The sequence below is a fragment of the Paralichthys olivaceus genome, chromosome 17 (assembly GCF_024713975.1).
Source record: "Paralichthys olivaceus isolate ysfri-2021 chromosome 17, ASM2471397v2, whole genome shotgun sequence".
NCBI classification, from domain to species: domain Eukaryota; kingdom Metazoa; phylum Chordata; class Actinopteri; order Pleuronectiformes; family Paralichthyidae; genus Paralichthys; species Paralichthys olivaceus.
In genome coordinates, this window is record NC_091109.1 from 5,959,147 (window position 1) to 5,980,246 (window position 21,100).

The 21,100-nt window shown below is 42.0% G+C and overlaps 1 protein-coding gene across 3 annotated transcripts in view; it reads left to right on the forward strand.

Moving 5' to 3' along the window:
* Positions 1-21,100, forward strand: part of sema5a (sema domain, seven thrombospondin repeats (type 1 and type 1-like), transmembrane domain (TM) and short cytoplasmic domain, (semaphorin) 5A) — a 122,448-nt gene that overhangs the window by 31,537 nt on the left and 69,811 nt on the right. For all 3 annotated transcript variants that reach the window (XM_020087793.2, XM_069512859.1, XM_020087794.2), the window contains exons 2-4: positions 1,326-1,538; positions 11,358-11,457; positions 14,560-14,605. In XM_020087793.2, the coding sequence (XP_019943352.1) occupies positions 1,391-1,538; positions 11,358-11,457; positions 14,560-14,605 (294 nt within the window). In that variant the 5' untranslated portion in view covers positions 1,326-1,390. The remainder of the gene's footprint in view (positions 1-1,325; positions 1,539-11,357; positions 11,458-14,559; positions 14,606-21,100) is intronic.

Consider the following 21,100-nt stretch of genomic DNA (forward strand, 5'->3'; position numbering starts at 1 on the left):
AACCACATATCCCCACTGCAGCGAGCACTTATACATTGGACTTTAAATGAATTCCATAAAAGCCCCAAGGTCACGAAGCCTATTCATGCACACTAAAGGCAGAATAAACTTTCCATTCTAGGTGTGTTATGTTACCCCAGAGCCAGCTTTCTAAGGACGATTTATACTTCAGAGAGGAGTGGAGACAAGGTTTGTCTGCAGAGAGTAAATGTTCACCACCACAGCTCCGTTTGGCTTTTGGCTTTTTTAGCACTGTGCAGATTTTTGTGCAAAAAAATAGTTTTGCTTATTCACCACTTGATCAGATCTGTCATGGACGGAGGATTGTTCTGTTCCTCCTCTACAAAATATTTTTTTCCCCCAAATGAGTGGACAACAAATGAAAAGTCCATTTCCGCTCCGCAGGCTCGGATACAGAATGCAATATGACACATTTTAGCAAAGCCAAATTGCCATTACTCGCCCTTTTATAGCGAAGATATTCACTCATAATGTGGGATACAGTCAGGGAGGCTTATTCTTCTGATGTGCTCAGCGTGAATCATTCCTTGTTATAGAATGACATGAATGATTAAAAAGTAATGATGTAGATGGTCTAGACCGCTTATCAATACACCCCCACACATAAGAGAAAGGAATTATGAACAATTGAGTTGTGCAAACGGCTTTGTTTTTCTTGCAGCAAATAGCTTTTCCAGGATGAATGAGTAGGCTGTAAGTGTTATAGTATAATATCCAGCAATTTGAGGATACGGGTGTGTGAATACAAACAAATCAGATTTACCGCAGCCATAGGGTTTAATTGAGCAATGAGGAGGAGTGCCGTGCAGCTGACACATCCATCACCCACAAAGAAACAGTCTCTTAATAATGGAAAACACACACGCACACATGTAAGAATGGCTGCCCTTCATCATTAAATACAAGAAAGCTCCTCTGCAGTGGGAACAAAGACACGCACAAAGGGATGTAATCTGAGATATAAGAGGACGCACTCGCATAGAGGCACTCATTAGGTGTTGGAGTTCATGCAGAGCTGTGTGTGATTCTTCCAGCGGGTTTCAGAGGTGAGAGAGGTGAGGTCTCTGTGTCTGTGAGAAGCCCGAGCTCCCAACACTTTTCCCCCCCATCACTCGCTCGTCTTTGCACCTCTCTCCCTGGTTCACATTTCATGAGGGTTTATTTTTACTGCTTTGCATCTGCTGGAGTGATGCAGAGGTGCGATAGTGTGCGATAGCTTTTTTCAGCGCTTGGATTAAATGAAATGTAAGATCAGCCTTTGTTCAAACCCAAACCTGACTCTGTTTCTCTTCCCGTCTCTTCAGGTGTGTCTTTCCAATGGTCTTGGCCCCCTGAGGCCTGAGGAAAAGTGAGCCAAGCCCAGGCCCCCATGGGACGCCCTTTTACCCAGCATGCACTGCTCTTGCTGCAGTGCATGCTGGTCCTGCGGCCTGCAGGCGTGGCCGGTAGGAGAGGGCCAGTGCTGCTGCCTGAGTCACCCTGTCACAAGATGGAGCACCCACTTGTCCCACACTCAGGTAAGCACACACACACACACACACCAGGGTGAGACCATCGATGCACCTCATTAAGTTTTTATTTCCCTCCTTGCATGTGTGAACTTCCAAGTATCTGTACCTAGTAATTTATATCCTTTCATTCATTCCATTCATCCATTTCTCCCTCCCTTCAGTCTTTCACTCCAACCTTAATCACGTTCTTTCCTCCATCATCCTCTACCTCCTCTCGTCACGACAGTAGATTTGTAGACCACATACGGACAGTGACGTTTTTACTGTTGCTAGGAGACAAACGCATTCAGACACATTTTCAATCCTGTGTTGTAAGCAAATTTACGACAGAAAGAAAAAGGACAGAAGACATTGACATTTTTATTGGGCAGCTAGTTAACACAGCTAGATTGTTAGTGTAATTTCCTCAAGCAAATGCGACCGAACAAGAATGCTCCACTGCACGTTCACAAAAAGAAATGATCATTATGATCAGTTTATTTTGTTGAAAGTAACAAAAGTAATCTGGAGTAAAAGTGTCAACCTCCAAAATTGTCTTCACAACACAAAACCCAGACAGAAATGATTATAAACATGTCCCAAAATAATTTGGGTTTAAAGAACCTGAAAACAACGAGCCTGAAATTTTGATAAGATTATAGACAGACAGATTTCACAGTTTAATTCAAAATTAGTTAATTTAAGGTGAACTGACTGTTAAACTCAGACAATTATTTTCTAATCATAGCTTTGTGACCTCTCAAGCTGTGTTTCTCTCTCTATATTGAAATGGTACAATTGGGTAATACTGTGCAATTAAAACAGTTTTAAGGATAGTTTAGTTTTTATTGGCCTTTGCAAAAACACAAGCAATAATGTCAGGGATAGATTCAACAATGTTATTATACTCAAATAAGAAGCCCCTGCATGAGATTCTCCTTTTTAAATAACGTTACCGCATTAGTCAACTCCAACTAATTCTGGAAAACAGTATAGTGTCAGTCCTGTTGTCGAGTAGAAATAAAAAACCTGCTTTTGTCTACATCTGCTTTAATCAAAGTCAAATAAAAAAGTGATTATTTTGACAGACATATATTCACGAATTTCTTGCTTTTACTAGTTTCTTCTTTATCGTCAGAAAACTTCATATTCTTTCATTTTACGATTTTAGGCTGCGAAAGAAAACTTTGTGCTGTCCTTTAATTTTCTTTTTTTCCTTCTCCATTGTTCGTTAAATGAAGATGTACATAGCAGGCTGCACAATTACCTTTGTTGTATACTTTAACTACAAGGCTCTGCAGTTTTTTGATACAGTCCATTGTCCTTTCACTCTTTCTCACATTGCTCACTAAATTAATGAAATGCTGTGAAACTTGGTTAAAAGGAAGTATCTGTAGTGATCTTTGCAGTTCTCTGTACTCACTACAAAACAGCTAAACGTCAATGAGCTGTTTTCAGCCCAGTAGACTCCCAGTCAGATAATCACATCGTATCTTTTGTGGATTAAGTTAAAGGAAGGACCAAGGTCACTGTGTTTACTAAGATCCATGCAGGCAAAAACTCATCTTCACCACCCGGCACTGGCTCTAACTTCGTCTTTCTTCCCAGTCTTTGTCACTTCATTCTTAGCTGAGGTGGTACTCTTCCCTCTGTGCCAATTGAGTGCAATGATGATGACTAACTGCCCAGCTAACGCAATACGTTCTCGCCCTGTGCTTTCTGCGTGCGGAGGAACACACACCAGCCAGCGGGTCAGCTGTGGTCAATGCGTTTGTGTTCTCTAATGTACCACAATGGCCCATTAAGCTCCGGTGGCTTAATGCTTTAGTTGAAATATGGGAGCATTGATAAAGGGGGTCGACATTTCGGTAAGCAATCAGGCATGGTTCACTAACACAAAGGCAGCTGCACAGAGGAAAGAAAGAGAGAGGAACTCGCTGGCTGCGGATCAGTGTCTTTAGGTCTGAGTGATCAGCCGCAATGATACAATGGTTTCTTCCTGCGGCGAGCTGGATTAGAGGCTCTGCAGCTTCAATGGAGACATATTGTAGTAGCAGTGTGCTAAGTACATTATTAAGTACCACATTGGGAAAGTCTTCATTAAGGTTCTCCTCCAGAAGCCTGAAGCTTCAGGGCACGTTCAGGATTGAGCTGATCATTTACATTGTAATTTACATCTCCTATCGCTGCTATACCAACACATGACAAAGTAGTTCATTTCCTGGAGTATCGTCTCTCAAAGTCTGACTCTGCATATAAACTCGAAGCAGTTCCTTTTGTGTGCCATAGCTGGATTATTTATACTGTGGAAAACTTGTAAACATTTTCATTTTCTGTAAATATCTTGTGTAAATCCTAAACAGATTTAAAAACTTTAATTCAACATCTGAGATAATAATACCCCCATCAAGTGTAGCAGCATTGATATGATTTGACAAAGTTGAGTGACTGTTTTTGAAAACAAGAATTATTCCCCTCGCATTTTATTTTACCTTATGTCTCACCTGTCATCCTTCCTTTTTCAAACTTTCAGAGAAATGTGTTTCTGTCCTTCATGTTTCTTAATACAGTTTTAGCTGCTTGCTAATGTTAGAAATGGGAAGCTGTTGATCAGCATGTTATCAGCTTTGTGTATCACTCTGTCCCTTTCCCACAGGAATCAAAAGAAGTGTGATAATTCGTCTCTTGGTTCTCTTCCATCACGTCAGGGGAAGTTGATCTGTTCTCGACATCCCCAGATCACACTGACATGCAGCTTTTGAGTCTTGACTCATGGTGGCTGGCACTTGGATGAAATTTCACAGTTCAACTCACAGTGAATTACATCCAGTCAGTGTTTCAGTGTTTGACTTCACTTTCCTGCTCTTTTGGGAGTGTTAGGTTACGTGTAAAACCAGATGGAGTCTGCGCAAACTATAAAAAGGTGGAATTATTTTTCATAAAATTAAACTGCACTGATCCAGAAACAGGTATGCATGTAGATTTCATAGGCTTGTTAAGGTTGTTGATCCCTGAAAGTTCATCCAAAGTTTCTTACGAGCTTGTTAACTACGTGCACATCAGTTTTGTTGCCGTGGTCGTAAACACTCCAAAGCACTGCAGACTTTGCATGACTAGATGTTTTCCTACTGTCATGTGGGGACAGGAAGTTTCCTCACAACACAAGTTTTATCATCGCACTTTGTTTACTTAGTTCCCCTAATCTGCCAGAATCAGCACCTTTGCAGAGCAGCTGCTAAATCCCATGGTCTCACAAAGAGCTTTTCACACCGTTTTTTCAGATAACTCCTCTTTCATGGCCTGATGATAGTCTTTGTGCACTTCAAATGCATCTCATAGTTCCAAGTTGTACAGTATACATAGCTTTTAAAGACTGCCAAATTATAGGCCTTTGTTTTTTTTTCAATAAACGCCCAAGAAGTGTTAGTCATGATGGAACATACAGTCACATACACGTTCACGCAGATCGTGTGCAAGGGAAGAGAAACCTCTAGTTAGACCTATTTTCATTCTCCTTTGTGAGTCATTGTGCACCATGTAATGTAGTGTAATCCCTGGTCGTAGAGATTGTGAATGTGTCATCTTCAGCCAAGCTGGGAGAACTACAAACATTAGACGTTCCCTTGTGGATCATAACAACACAACACTCCCGCTCCACTCAGGGTAAACCTTGGACACACACAGACATACATTTTAGAGCTGTGGTTTCAGTCGTACTGCCAGTGTTCAACTGTACAGTTGTTTGATGGTGTAGTTTCGCATTTTGTTATCAGAGACTATGTTAGAAGGGTGTCTGTTCATTACGGCTGCTTTCAGACAATTTGCTGTAGGCTCTGTATATATGAGAACCCAAATGTCTGTGTCGGTTTTTTTTTGACATTTTCCAAAACACCTCCTGCCAGCCCCATGGTGAAATGTCCAGAAATTGTCCAAATAATCTGAGTGAGCTTGACTTGAGAGTGCAGCAGGAAAAGGACAAATACAAAACTGAAAGAGAATACAGATATCTCAGGATGAAAAAGAGGCGCCCTCCATGTAGAAGACACAGATGACGATTTGGTTGGTCCTCTTGGGAAGACGACATTCGAGAGCTTTTGGCGATATGATCCAATGCTGGTGTGTAAACAAAAACATGTGATGGCTGCAGCTGAAATTATACATCATGTCCTGCCTCTGGCACCACCTTGCCTCAGCATCACTATATTCACTATATACTGTATTTTCCTTTTGTTGTGAGATCATCTGACCAAAACGATCTCCTGCTGAATTCTTTATATGTGAAAGACAAACAACCGAATATGTCAGGACCCCATTTTCTGGAGTTCATGTCTGAAAACTGCAGGTGAAACAGCAGCTGCTCAGCTTATCATTAAGACTATAAGTAGAGAGAACCAGCTCCACCAGCTCCCCTTGCTCCGTCTAGACACGCCTATATTCAAATACAAGGTTGGCTGTGACAGTAGGGTATTTGGAAGTAAAAGAGTGATATTCTGCTTCACCTTTAATTAGTAGCTCTTAAATCTGAACCTACTCCAATGTGATTCTTAGACTCACTGGAACTGCTCACAGCCTCAGCTGGCCTGGTAAAAATAGAGTTAAACAATGCAGAGCCCAAACAGTGGTTATGACTCGTCGTGAGAAGCCAAGGTCAAGGGTTTACCGACAGTGTTCCAGCCTCAGTGTTCATTTCTCTCTATGTGATTGTGGCCTGAGTGTGGAAGGGCGTGCCTCGCAACGGTCTGACCCCACAAGGGATGGTGGTTTTCTGACTTGGCACAACACTTGGCTGACAGAACTGCTACTGTGGTGCAAGGATGCTATAGTCCAAAGACTGTTTTCTGCTTTCTATGGTGGTTTCAGAAATGTTGGGTTTCAGAAAGAAAGTTCAGCAGCGCTCCAAATGTTTACCCAAAAGGTACACGCACTACGCTCTCACAAAAAACAGGTCTGAAAATAGCCACAGCAGAGCTCCAATGTAAATGTGTCAGTCAAATGATTATTTTAGGAGAAGTGTTGAGAGATTTAATCCCCATTTCTTGATGATATGTTATAGCAAGTCTTATAATCAAGCTTTTGCACTGTTATTGTTGCTTAAAGCAGAAATATTCTGTATTGATAAAGCTTTGTATTTTAGTATTCCTATGTGAAGGCCTGAAGGCTTTTAAAGGTTATAAACTGAAGTGTAAACAATGGCTTCACAGGCCAAACTGAGGACCATGTCTCTGAGGAGCAGAACCGCCGGACATGTTTTACAACCACAAGCCGAACTCGGCTTTTATCGTCCCTAAACGGCCAGCACATCGTTAGAGAGAGGGAAGCTAAAGCAGGAAAATAAACAAATGGCCTCACAGCATTCATAAATGCAACAAGCTACAAACCAGCATCACAGATCCTCCAATTGGTCACATGGGTATGATTACTTTGGATTTAAAACACTTTTAGGTCTTTAAAGTTGAAATTCCCAAACTTTGCTCTACTCACGTTCAAGGTCAGCCATGTTGGAGCCATGTTTTACTTCAAAAGCTGGCATGGGTCTGCTCATATTTTTGGATTTGTATACACCCCTCCAGGCAAAAGAGCCCAAATACAATTTAGATTAAATATTTTATTCTGCACTTATTTGCGGCTTCACAGTGGTTTTGTTTTGCATGAATCACTTGTTGCCCTCAGGCCACAGCACAGCCACGCTAATTTGACTTTTAGGACTTTCAGCAGCGAAATGCGCTCCTCGTTTTTTCTGCAAATAACATAATGGGGGGAAACCGCCGAGCACAGAGCCACGTGTGAAGGTGCTCACTGACCTTGCCATGCTCTTTAGATTTTCTCAAACTCAGCAGGTGTTTGTTTTTCGACCACTCCGTGCACATTTTTTTCTCTCACCAACTTGACCAATTAGTTGGCATTCTTCTGGTGCCTATTTCCACGGGGCAGCATTTAGCGTGAAGTAACTCTTTATTCATTTAAGTGCCTACTGCCACCCTCTACTTAGACCACTCACAGGAAAAAAAAACATTCATGTTCCAGAAGTGGTTCCACATGTGGCCGTTGCTGTTGGCCTGGCAGCACTATAGAGCTGTTACTGTGAGCACTGGCAGACTGAAGGCTGGTGTGGCCTCTGATGCTGGATGTAAATATTTATACAGTATATTCCTGTCATTTTGTCTTTGTGTCAACTTCCCCGTGTCAGAGAGGGGAATAACAAATAGGATGTGAGTGATAGGCTGTTCTATTTTGAGGAGGAGGGAGACAGGGGTTAAGAGGATAAGATGGGTACCGAGCAGAAGAAGGGGGCGAGGGATGTGCATTTTTATGTGTGTGTGAGTGCGTGTGTGTGTGTGTTATTACGCCTTCATATAATCGGCAGCCGTCTCCTGTAAAAGCATGACTGGTGGTGATGTGATTACATTATCACATGCTTTTAAAGTGCAGCTGACATGAAGCCATGTAAGAGCAGAACTGAACTCGAGGAAGTGGGATAATGAATAGGACTGGGGGGGTTTTAGAGGATATTTATTAGCTGAGGGTTGCCCTACTGAGGGTTTCCTTTTTTTCGAGGTTAACAATAAGGGTGATTTGTTGGCTCTATACAGGATCATAAACCCCCGCTGGGTGCCCCCTGAAATTATTACCACCCATCTAAAGACAAATAAATAGATCAGAGATCAAATCACTGTGATTAGCGTCTGTGGCGGAGCTAAGCCTGCAGCCTGCAGCGTTGTTTTTGAAAGTCTTCTCAAGTGTGTCACAGTTTTACATCATCAAACTATGATCTGCTTATACCCCGCGAGTTTGACTTTTGGAAGCTCCATATATTTCACTGCAGAGCCTTGGGAGGGCACATGCATGCCGGATATGAATGTTTATGAATAGTCCTTGGCCTCGTCACAAAGGGCCATCAATCCTTTGAGTGCTGTTCAATTAAAACCTTTTGCCCCCTTTTGCACACTCCAACAAATATTCTCTCTTCCTCTCTCGCACACACATACACTCCATTACTGTGTTAGCATGCCTCCCCCGGTGAGTCAGGGAGATTTATGGGGAGAAGTTTGTCAAGTGTCGTCTTCTCCCAGAAGGGTGCCACAGCTCCATTAGTATGCCAGGGATCCTCTAGATGGCATAAAAAAACAACCCCAGTGGTGCCGAAGGATTCACACATTCAAATTTTTTTTTAAATGAAATCTTTGGGGTGAAGTCTGTCCTGATCTCTCAGATATTTATTTGCCTGGTTCTAATGAAAATGCATTAGTGGTGCAAAACCAGACGCGGGACACTTTTTCCTCTTGTCGTTCTCTTGTACTCATCACTGGAAACTTGAAAGCAAACAACTGTCTCACAGCAGATGATGTTTTTTGTAAGGAGAGACAGAGTTTGGTCCCTCTACGTGAGCTGGAGGAAGTTTTTTGGAAGCTCCCGTTTTCTCGGTCTGTTTGTCTGTCTCGTTTTTTTTCTTTGGAAAAGCTCCGAAATCCCACGTTTGTCACAGAAACCCAGAGCACTCGCTTTTGATGCAGTCAAGGGAGAACATGCTTTCATTTGAAATGCCGCCTGACAGGTGTGTGAAGAAGTAGATAATGTGTTTTGAGGAGTGTATTCAAGCTGTCCTCTCTCTCTCTGATCGGCCCTGTTGGAAGGCTTCCCGGTAATTTGAAAAAGTCCCTTTGAAATTTTTTGTCTGGAATTATCTAACAGATGTAGTGATGAATGATTTTAAAACACTGTAGCAACCGTCGTTAAAAGCTCAGACTTGATGGAGAGCTTGAAAAAATTCCATATGTATCGCTCGCTGCAGAATATGTCCCAAATATGGAGACGTTTTCTTCAAGTGAAATCCGACCTGTGTGTACAGCACTGCCGAGAAAAGTTATTAAGACCATGGATCAGGCATGTGACGAGCGATGGAGAGCACACGTCACCGAAATGACTGATTGACCACCCGCAACTAACTATCGGATAACCAGATGGTAGACAGGCCGTCCTCATCGCTCAGCAACCACCCCGGCCTGCGATGCGATTGGTCAGGGGTTAATGGGTCGGGCGCCATGAGAACAAGCAGGTTGTGGATAAGATGTCAGTGACTGTCTGGGATATCTCTTGCTTTCTCTCTCTCTCTCGCTCTTTATGTGCGTAGGTGTGTGTTCACCAAAATGCAGGAGATGTGGTCAGTTTCCATAAAAAGTCAGAATCTCATCACTCTCCATGGTTCAAACAGGGTATACAGTATGTTTCACAGATGAGTCATAACACAAGAAATCTAAATTTCACTCTTTTGTTAAACTTCCTCTTACGTCTCGGCTGTGCTCTTGTGGTTTTAAGACATGTAGCCAGAGGAGCACTAATGTCTGAGTACTCTGATCCATGTAAAATGATTTTTTGAACGAGTGACCTTATCAAGCAAGGACAGCTCTTAACCTTTTTTTATTCTTTATTAATTCTCCTCTTCATTTCCTCCAGGAGCGCTGGTAAGAATGTTGAGTTTGACCTGAGCAATTTTGTGAATGCATTGTGAGTGTGATTATAGAACAATGACAAATGTGCATCTGAAATATAATTTCTAGATTCATGGCCTATGGCAGAAGGAATTTACGCTAGTTTTTGTTCGTTTATTTCTTTACCTTTGAGACAAGAAATCAGTTCAAGTTTACTTATAAAGTCCAAATTCAATAATTGAAACTAGATTTCATGTCACATGATGGTGGAGTCCACATGTAGGAAACATCTGGACACATGTGATCACATGTAATCCCATTTGTTAGACACAAAAACCTACAGGCTTTACACATTTTCACTCATTTTCACATGTGAAATTAACGTGGTCTGTACAAAATGTACTTTTTACTTCAAAAATGATTTTAGAACATAAGTTTCTGTAGCCATGATGCAGAGAAATGCCCCCTGTGAGTGCGATGTTATTATCATATTAATAGATAACTGTTACTGATGCATTCATATACAGCAGTTTAATGTTTTAGCCATTTGTCGTGGAGTCCATTTGAAGTGCTTTACATTCTGTTAGGTAGTTTAAACTTTAACTATGCATCACATTTTAAAATGTTTTAGGCATTTATAATATTTTAAATATGTAAATCTTAATCTGCAATGCACCACAGCTATTAAAAATGCAGTCCAATTTCCCCCTCTGAAATATAGATGAGAATTATTAAGTAGTATAAAATAGAAATGCAATTATTCTAAAATTAAACTTCACCACTTGAGTAAATGAACTGAGTTACATTCCACCATTGTTGGCCCCAGCGTTCCCTCTCACATTATTGAGCAGGATGTGTCTGAAGTGGGATTTGTTTAGTCTGAAGGAGGCTGAACTGAAGCTTTACTGATCTGAAATAATGTCAAGCTGTGATAACTCACTGTAGACGGCAGGTACACAGCCGCCCCACGCAGCTAATTACTTTTAAGTAGCCTCCACCTCTGCAGAGTGTTGCTGCAGGTCGCTGTGTGGTGTGGCAACAGCCAGTCGCACACGTCAGCAGCGTTTAGCACTAATGACCTGTAACTATAGAGCAAAATCTCATTCAGTCTGCAAGTCGACGTGACTGCTTCTTGCCTCATTAGTTTAGCATTTTATGCCACACACGTATTTGAGCTAGTCTGAGTGAATATACACCACTTGTAAATAAAGCTTTAATCTAATGCACCTGTAGTTGAATAAGTGAATATCAGCCAACAGCAGTAGTGGAGTGAGTTGTTGTTTGAAATCCCTACTCTCTTCCAGTGTCATGTGTAAAGTCACAGCAGATCGTTCATCACCACTGCTGTCTTCTGCAGTCGTAAACATAATCCGCTCTGATTGGCTCACTGTTGTTTTTTCTCCTGTCCTGTCATCGGCAGAGATGGAGCCGTGGATCTTCAGGTTCAAGGCAGAGGGCACAGTGGATTACTCGCAGCTGACCTTTGACCCCGGCCAGAACGAACTGATCGTCGGTGCCAGGTAACAGGTTTCTTTTCTCTCAAGCTGTTTTCTCACATGGGCAGGTCTGGACGTTGTCTGGAGTTGACTTTCACACATGTAGCACACAACAGGAGTTGTCTGTGTCAGATTCTCACCTACTGCAAAACAGGTCTGTTCGTGTGGGCTAGGGGGGGGTGCACAAGTAGAGCGTGCAGGAGACAGGATATGACGGAAAAACTGCTCTGCTGAAGTCACAATGTTTTGTTTATGTCAAACCTTAAATGTGTCTGACAACTTTGGCCGACAGAAGCTTTCGAATCTCATCACCTCTCGGTTTGACATTTTTGTCTCCATTTTTATGTAAATATTCCATCCTCTTCACTGTCAGATGTTCCTATTCTTAGCTTCACGGCCAGTCGGCTATTGAAATGTCATCAACACGCTTGGTGGAAATCTTCTGGATAATCATTTGTTCTGTTCACACATGGACTCATTTGGACATTAAACACGCTTGCAGGGTAGAATCTGTTAAACGTCTGGTCCAATTGATAAATACATTTGCATTCACACATACACCCCCGGGGTAATGTTTAGATAAGTTCAGAGTTGCTGTGCATGTGTGAAATCAACTTTGTTCGTCCCTCCTGTCTCCTTCTTTTGTTTTCTAGTCATTTATTGTCCTTTTTTCCCCCAATGTTTGCTGGTGCATTGCATGAGCAATGATCAGTTTCTCTATAGATGTCAAAAGTCAGACAACAATGGCTTCGGAGATTGTTTCCATGTACATTTTCTTTTTCAAGCCCAGCCAAGTGTGTGTGTTTGTGTGTGAGAGGAACAGGAGTATATGCATTCACGCTGGGTGATTCCAGATGAAGTGTGTTGTGCACTTCTCTTAATGGCTTTAGTTGTCACTAGAGAGAAACTCACTCCAACGTGCGCAGGAGATAACAACAGGAAAGAGAGCAGCAAAATAAACAGAAACAAAGGGAGCCCAGGGAATTTACTAATGTACTGCAGGTACTTACTGTAGATGGTAAAGACTAATCAGAGAAAATGCATGTGTGTTTGTGTGAACAGATTAAAGTAAAGGTTGAAAAGGTGAGTAAATTCCCCTGTGGAGTTAATGGCCTAATCTATAATATAATATAATATTAGATTAGATTATATAATTTAATATAATATAATATAATACACAATGTTTTTGTGTCCATGTGTTATTTTTAGTTACAGCTCAGTCAATCCTATCAACACCTGGTATCTGCAACACTCAAAAGATCAAATAAGAGATTAAGTTCAATTCTGTGTGCCAGCACAGCGTCTCCTGAGTCCGACTGTGAAAGATGATGTGGCTCGATGGATGGCTGCAGCCTGAGTTCGAAGTATGAGTGATAATGGAAGGAAAGAGGGATCAATGCAAATATCAATATAGTAAAACAGGGCTGCGCTGAGACCTGGCTGATAGCCACTCTTCAGGAGATTTATGGATCTCGGCAGTGTTTGGATGCATGTGTTTGTGCGTACGTGTATGTGTGTGTGTGTGTGTGTGTGTGTGTGATAAAGAGTTTAATTCCAAAATGAGATATCTGCTTGATGAAAAAAACAGTGGTTCACATTCAGATGGTACATTATGGATTATTTTTTGAAAGCTATTACTAGATTTTTAAACATAGATCAGCTAAATCTCTAAAAAGTATTTCATTTGTGAAATTGCCCCAAACTTGAATTATTGTTTCAAAGAGATTGTTGGCACCAACCAAAATTCTTACACTGGCACCCACCCATAGAACAAAAACTACAAAAAATGGATGATACAGAAATCTCAAAGGTAACATTACGAATAAATTACACCTTTAGTCCTAATTGTCAGGTTTCATCGGATTTCATGTGTTCTCCCTTTGTGGTCCACAATGGTTTTACTAGACATCCTTAGTCATTAAGCTACAGAATATTGCTCTTGAGAGGGCATTCATTAGACACATTTCTTGAAAAGTTGAAAATAAATTTGGAAGTGTTTTGTTTGTGCCTTGCAAATTTGAAAAGCTTCAGGCAAGGCACTTATTAGAGAGAGGTTTCACCACCAGGATTTAATATTTTTCTCAGCCTGCCTCACTCTCACTGTTCCTCATACACAGAAAACCAGGAGATGTGAGGATAAAAACTCAGCGCTGCTTTATCATGTCTGTTTCGCCTTCTAATTATGGTTTGGAGAAACACAGAGGTCAGTCATTTGCTATGGTGGCTGAATCCAGCTGTTCACTGACTTTGGTCACTGTGAAAAAACTGACTTAACTCTTTCGACTTCTTATGTCCTCAACGAAAAATGTACATTTTTACTGCTTAGTGGGAAAACTTCAGATTTAAATTGGAAAGATACAACTATTTTCAAAAAGATTACTATTGCACATGCAGAAAAAGGTTGTATAAAGAATTGTATGGCTCCAGATTGTGCTGCGCAAAGTTTTAGTGTTGACTTTACTTGTCAACGTTCGCTGCAGCTGAAGACAAGTTTGAAAATCAAAGAACTCTGGGGTTGTGGAGTAAAGGCTACGAGATCTCTGTCGCCTGCTTGAAGCAATAGTAGCTCTATGCTACATTAACCGTTACCATCACACCACCTTTAAATCCCTGAATGAACTGGTGGTGGTTGAGTTCCATTGTGGATAATGTAGATGCTTTTATCTTTTATCAAGAAAGATGAAAAAACCTTTCTGGCCAAAAGTTCAAGTGCTTTCTACTGCCTCAAGAAAGCAATGTGCCAACAATACATCAAACCACATCCATTTTTTAAGCCTCTCTCCTGTGGCTTAGCTTATTAAACCCCCTAAAACTCCTCCTAGTTCTTCCTCAAAAAATTAAAAAGGTTTGACATGAAAAAAATTCTCCTCATGGTTTTAAAATGGCTAATATGTAAATTTACACCTTCTATGAATATGCTAGTATGGCCCAGGCTCCCTTGCGCCACGTCTCGCCACCGTCACATCTCACCTACTGTTATGGGGCCTTTCTAGCTACTGAGCTCCCGCAAGTTGACAGGATTGGTGTTCGCTGTTGACTGAGTATGCTTTAACATCCTCACTTTTCTTTATTTCTTTATTTGCAGAAAATGTCTCCGTCAGCTGACATGTTTCCTTCTTTTCACAGAAATCACCTGTTCAGGCTCAATCTGGAAGACCTGACACTGATCCAGGTGAGTGTTTCTTCCGCCTGTCTATCTGATTCTCCATCAGTCTGACTCACACACTTTTTCTGGGTGAATATGTACTCGCTCTGTCTGCTCAGAGACGACTCTTACAGTCACACAGTGGCACCGGCGTCCACACCGCTGCCTGTCTCCGGTAAACACGGCACTATATAGTTGCAGCGCGGTGCTGCCAGCTCCCACAACCTAAAGCTGTTACAGTAAAATGGTTTAGCATTTCACATGTCACAACAGCTTCTCATCCAGTGGAGTGACGGCGGGTTTGGTCGACTGCAACGTGGGTTGATGTGCGGAGAAAGTGTTGATGTGAAGTCGAGTCAGTGTTAATACCCTCCATGTTTAAATCCAGTTTGAGACTATATAAAATACCCTGCAGCTACACTCCGTTTTTACTTTTCCACAGGGTATTAACACCTTGTGTATGTTCTTTATTTTTGATATATTCTCCTGCTCTTCTCAAGGTAGAAAGGTCGAAAAAATGTGCACAGAGGGAATAAAATGTTTTGAAATGCTTAATAGAAATTTAAGTGTGCTAACTTCAGGGTATTTACTTCTGCCTGTGGTGACATGTTTTAAAATTTACACAAAAATACCAGCAAACTCAAGGTGGCAATTATTCTACTTTCAGTCTGTCTTTCATCTCCCTCTCCCATCATTCTAGTTTTTTCCTGCAGCTTCTCATATTTCTTCTTTTTTACCCGCATCCCCCCAAAGAGCTGAGCATTTTGCTACCCTCTGAGTTACCGTAAAACACAGACACACTAGAGGCTTCACTTCTTGGTGGTAGCAGATAGGCTTCTTCGATGGTTAGGAAACTCTCGGTGTTGGCCATTTACACCCTGAAAATCCAGGGGAGAGGTTGAGGAGAAAGAGAAACTCGGGGAGTGAGGATGAATAGATGGAACAAACGGGGCGAATAAAGGGAATCAGTGTTGATATAAATCCGCCTGGAAAGCATAAATGAGAAAAACGGTCAGACGTAATAAGCGGCAAGGCTGCGTTTGTTGGAAAGAAGGGAGCGGGGGGTGGCAGCACACAGACTGAGGGAAGAAAGCGGAGAAACCCCCTCCCACTGAGAGAGATGAGGATACATGCCGAGCCCGTCTTTTGTGGCCGCTCACTGCACACACATGCTTTTTAAAGATGCTCTTTGCCATCCACGCACCCAATCATCCCTCTTTCCTTTACTTCATCCTGCGCTCGGCTGGCGCTGCATAATCAGTGAGGAGATTCCAACAACCCAATCAACCTCTCCAAGATGTCTTCTCTTGAGAGAATAGGACCTGTTAATCCCTTGCCAAGGCCCAGGGCCAATCTCAGATGACCTGTGCACTAGTCCCTGCTTTGCATTTGACTGGGATCAAGCTATAGAGTCAAGTGGAAGGCGAAGTTCAACTGCTGAAGTGTGAGGAGCTATTTTTCTATTCACCCCCCTCTGGCGTCTCTTTCTTTCCTTGCTTCTTTTTCACACTGCCATGGAATGGGGGAGATTTAATTGCATGGAGATCCGCTTCCCTCTGTGGCTGGGTTTACACATATTTGTCAGTGTTATTGTTGTTGGACATGAAAGACTTGCAGTGAGTGCCAGAGCAAACAAAGAAAGTTTGAGCTCAAACTGTCTTAGTTGTCCAGTGCGTTTTATTTTGGTTGCACAGATGTTCAAAAGAGTTGCATGAGGTTCTTATTTTTCTTTTCCTGCAGAAGGGGGAGAAAAGAAAAAGCTAAAAAGCTACACCCACGTTTGTCTTTGTGATTTCACCCCTTCCCCATGCATCAGCCCTGTCAGATAATGCTCGATGGCAGTGATTTGTTCTTGCATGGCTGGCAGCGCTAAGAGGGAGGCTGTGTATGGTTTGACGGAGCACAAGGCTTCGAGGCAGAGGAATACAAACAGCCTATAATACAGTAAAGAGGTGGATGTAATTACCATATGATTGATGATGGGCTGACCTCATCTTGAATGTACATGCATGAAACATTTGTTTAAAAAAAGCAGGGGCGTGATCTTCTGCTGCGTAAAAGTAGAGTGAATCCCACCCACTCATCCTGCACTTGGCTGCAGAGTTATTTTCAAGCATTCTGTGAGGCAGTAGATTCTGAATACCTGGTAGACTTGATGTTGTATTATGGAGAGTTCAGAGAGTAGTGACACTGAAGGTGGTAGCTAAACACCGCTGTTCTAACCCAGTCTATTGCACACATTGAGTCGATTCGGTATGAGCCCCGGCAGCCATAATCTCCTCAGTAAATGCCCTCCTTGCTTGGAGTTAATAATAAAAAGAATAGAAGAACCAAAGAACATCAGGACTTGGAGAGAGGGGACCTTTGTTAAAAGAGTTGATGTTCTGTCACTTCTGAGAAATACAAAGGTTTGTATGAGGAATGGTTTATACAACATGGTGACACGTTAGGGATCATCTATCTAATAATTACAGAAAACTCCCTCCGTCTGTCTGTCTGCCTTTATGTGGAACACATATCTCACTGGTTATCCTTTAGAGGGAATGGTGGGTGGAGCTGGAGCCTATCTTAGCAGAATTGGGCGAGAAGCGAGATACATCCTGGACAGATCACCAGCGTTTCACAAGGCTGACATGTTGAAACAAACGCTCACCTATGGACAATTGAGATTCTCCTATTTAGCCCCAGTCAAACCAGGATTTAATCTGGGAACCATGTGAGGCAACAGTGCTGTGTCGATTTGGACAAACAATATGGGTAATATTAATACACTTTGAATAAACAGGCTGCAGCGGCTGGGACTCATCGAAGTGCATGACAATGCTGTACTGCACTCTTAGAGTATTAGCAGAAAATCCTCCATATTACATGAACTTGTTTGCACGTACTCAAGCTGAATGGTAATTTTGGGTTGAAGTGGGGAGAGTCAGACCTTGAAACATGACTCATTCATCCCAATAGCCTTGATTGGAGTTAATATCTGGTACTTAAAGTTTTATTTCTGCAGCCTGAAGAGGCCCTCCTCTACCTGTCCACCTTTTACCCTTGTCCTCTCTGATCTGGACACTGTTGAGAGCGAAAGGTGGTAACTGTTCTCCTTGCTCCACTTTCAAATGTGTGCAGCTCCAATAAAAGGAGACAGGGGCTTAACACTGCTGCATGTACAGCTAATGAGACATTTAGAGGTACCACAGCGAAAAGATCAGCAATAAGCAGCCACAGAGGAAAATATCCATCCCCCATATACAGGTGAATCCCACTTTATACCCCCCATCTGTTCAGTATTGTCCTTCTGCCCCCTCCGTTCCTCATTCAGCTCCCTGCCCTCAGCTGTTGCCAACCTTGGGCAGGTGACTCGACGCTGGCATAGCCATTATGCACCCTCCATGGTCAGCTGCGAACAGGGGGACAAACACTGATGAATTGGGACCTTCTGCATTTGCATTGTATTCAATTTCCCATTGTGTAGCCAGGGCTGATGAATGGCCACGCCTGCTGATGTACCTCTCAGCGTTTCCGTCAGCCAGTGTGCCTCTCGGATAATGTCCTTTCATGATGCTGAATACAAAGATCCCCCTCTGTCCTTTTCCTGTAGCTCCATCTTTATCCTTTTCTCACCTGGTCTAATAAGAGACTGCACTTTTAATGCTGGTCCTGAAAGTGTTTAATTTGCAGGTACAAGTTAAGCAAAGAAAGATGAAAAAAAAACATTCCTTTAGGAATCCAATGTTAGCCTGCTTCAGCACTTAATCGAAACAAGAAGCAGACGATGAGGCCGAGCTCGAACAGAAACAGAGTGGCCTGACGCTAGTCTATAAGCACTGGGATGAGAAGGATCAGTGGCATTGTTCACCATTCAATACAGCACCAGAGGAGAAAATAGTGGATATTCACTCCAGCCCCTCTCTCTCTCTATCTCTCTTCCTGCACTGGCACATGAAAACACTATCCATAACAGCTCCCCTTGGCAGCAGACACGGTGTTGAGATGTATATTGTGCCTCCGTTTTGTTCTTTCTTTGCCTCTCCTCATATTGTCATGTCGTAAAGAAGGACAGGGGACTCCAAAGAAAACAAAAGGCCCTCTGCTCTGTCACCTGTTGTATTTCACGACCCTGTCTCTTGCAATTACACCTCATCAGACAGACAATTAGCCCTGCTAATCAGTACCTAACAGAAGCTATCCTCCATAGCTCTGGCAGCATCGCTAATTCAATCACTGGAATCCACTAACTTGGACATTTAAATGCATGGAATAAAAAGCATCAATGGGGTTGTAGATATAGATAACAGCTCGCTCTGTGATATCATGGAGTTTGACGGCCTATTTAAGTAAGTGGGTGGTGATTTTTAAGCAATAAGAAACATAGCAGGGGGTCACATCAACGCTGACTGATCATTTTATGGGGTTACGATGATGTGCGGTGACTCAAACCCCACACTCGTACTCCGACACGACGCCAAGACAAATTTTAAGCGTAAATCTTTTGACAACTTACATCAGTAGTAATCAGCCTAAATAGTAAATATTGCACCAGTACATCAAGAGCTAATATCAACTATTTTATAAAACAGATTAGATTTTCCCGGGTGGATTTGTCGGCTCTCACTCTCAACCCACCGTCCTCTTGTAATGAGACACGCAGCCAGTCATTTCACAAAGCTCGACAGCTGTCAGCAGCGGGTGTGTTCTCTGGACCCTCTTTATGCAAAATATATTAATGTATTCAATATCATGTCTGGAAACAGCGCTGTTTTGGAATTCAGCTCCTCACTCCACCCTCTGTCTCACTGACTCTGCCCACACTGTCTCCCTCGCTGTGGCTGACTCCTAAGTTGGACTCTGTTTTCTCTTTGTTGTTCTTTCTGCCTGTTTGTCTCAAATTTTCCCATTTTCTGTCTTTTTGCCTTCTGTCTTTCCACCGGCTCCCTTGGTATCGCTCCTACACCCACCTGCTGGTGACAATAGTCCCTCAGTGTGAGGGTTTGACGAGAGGCTTGAGCACAATGGATCATCTCTTTGGATTGCGCCCTTTACAGGGCAGAGAGAGAGAGAGAGACAAATCTCAGCATTTTTTTCTTTTTTTCAGCGTCCCTGAAGAAACAAATGTCTGTTATAGACTGAATTCCCTTTGCCTCTTTTTGAATTTCTGCACCTCAATGATGCTTCATCTTCCTTCACTCAAATGTAGTCTAACGTAACGCAAAAAAATAGACGATCAGTTGGACACTGATTCTACCTTGACCTTCTGTACCAGCCGTAGTTTTATCCACCCTAATTATTAATGTCATTCTGAAAACTCTCATTTTTACTGTTAAAACATCTGGATAAATATTTGGCTTCTTCATATGCCTAATCATCCGACCACCTATTTCAGACACAGAATACCGGCTGCCCTCACCTCCACCCCACCTCCCCACGTCTCTCTAGTGGATCCTCAAATAAATGTTCTCATCTGTTCAATCATTTATTAGGCACCGATTTTTACTGCGCACTTCATAAAGCTGGCAGTCACGGAAAATGATTTTTACAGACTGATCTAACATGAGAATAAGCTTCTGAACAATGTGGAACTGGCTCATACAGAAATTCATAGTTTTATTAAACTGATTTTATATTTTTCTTGGGCACAAAATATAATATTTACTGGACAAACTAATCAAACATAATAAGGTGAACACAATGCACGTCAAATATGTTTCTCTGCTGGTAATGCCAACTTAATATCAATAAGATGGCATTCCGATCACAGTTTAGAGTTCAACCAGTGACACATATACAGATATGTTGAAAAAATAGCTCATTTGCCAGATCTTAGCATTTCTTTGGTGAATGTAATGTTTTCATAACTGACCCTAATCCCAATCCACTAACCCTCCGAAAACAGACAGCGGGTGGTCCTGAACTGGAGGCATTAAATTGTTGTTATAAATAAAATGAAAACCATAATAGGCAGTCATACACAGCATTTATTATGGTTCGTTAACTTACAAAACCTTTTAGCTTAGCTTGAACAGATTTTATAGATATGGTGTTTCACAAGTCCAGTGCCATTCTATGATTTTTTTTTATGCGGGGCCAAATTTAAGATACACACCAGCTCACCTCGCTCACTAAATGTGATGCCACTCTCTATCTTCTTCTTTACTGCCTCTCCAAGTCTCAGAAAAAGGCTTTTGTAATGCTGATTAAGCGAAGAATGATTATTTAACGAGATCTTTTTTTAAATTTCAGTTCTTGGCAGATTTATCTGAGGAGCACAATGGCCGAACAATAGCATGTTAATGAGCTTTTAATGTGTCTTAACGACATTTGGTGCTTGGCTTTTCATGGCTGTGATTCTGTTCTTTAATCTGGACCATTTGAGACAGTGCACAGTCACAGAGTGTGGCTGTAGCGGTCAATGATGCCGGCACATCCCCCCACTTACAGGCTTACGAGCGTAAACTTCCTCACTGGCCATAAAGTTAATATCCTCGAGACGCAGCAAGAATACAAAGAGTTCTGAAAATCTGTTTTTAA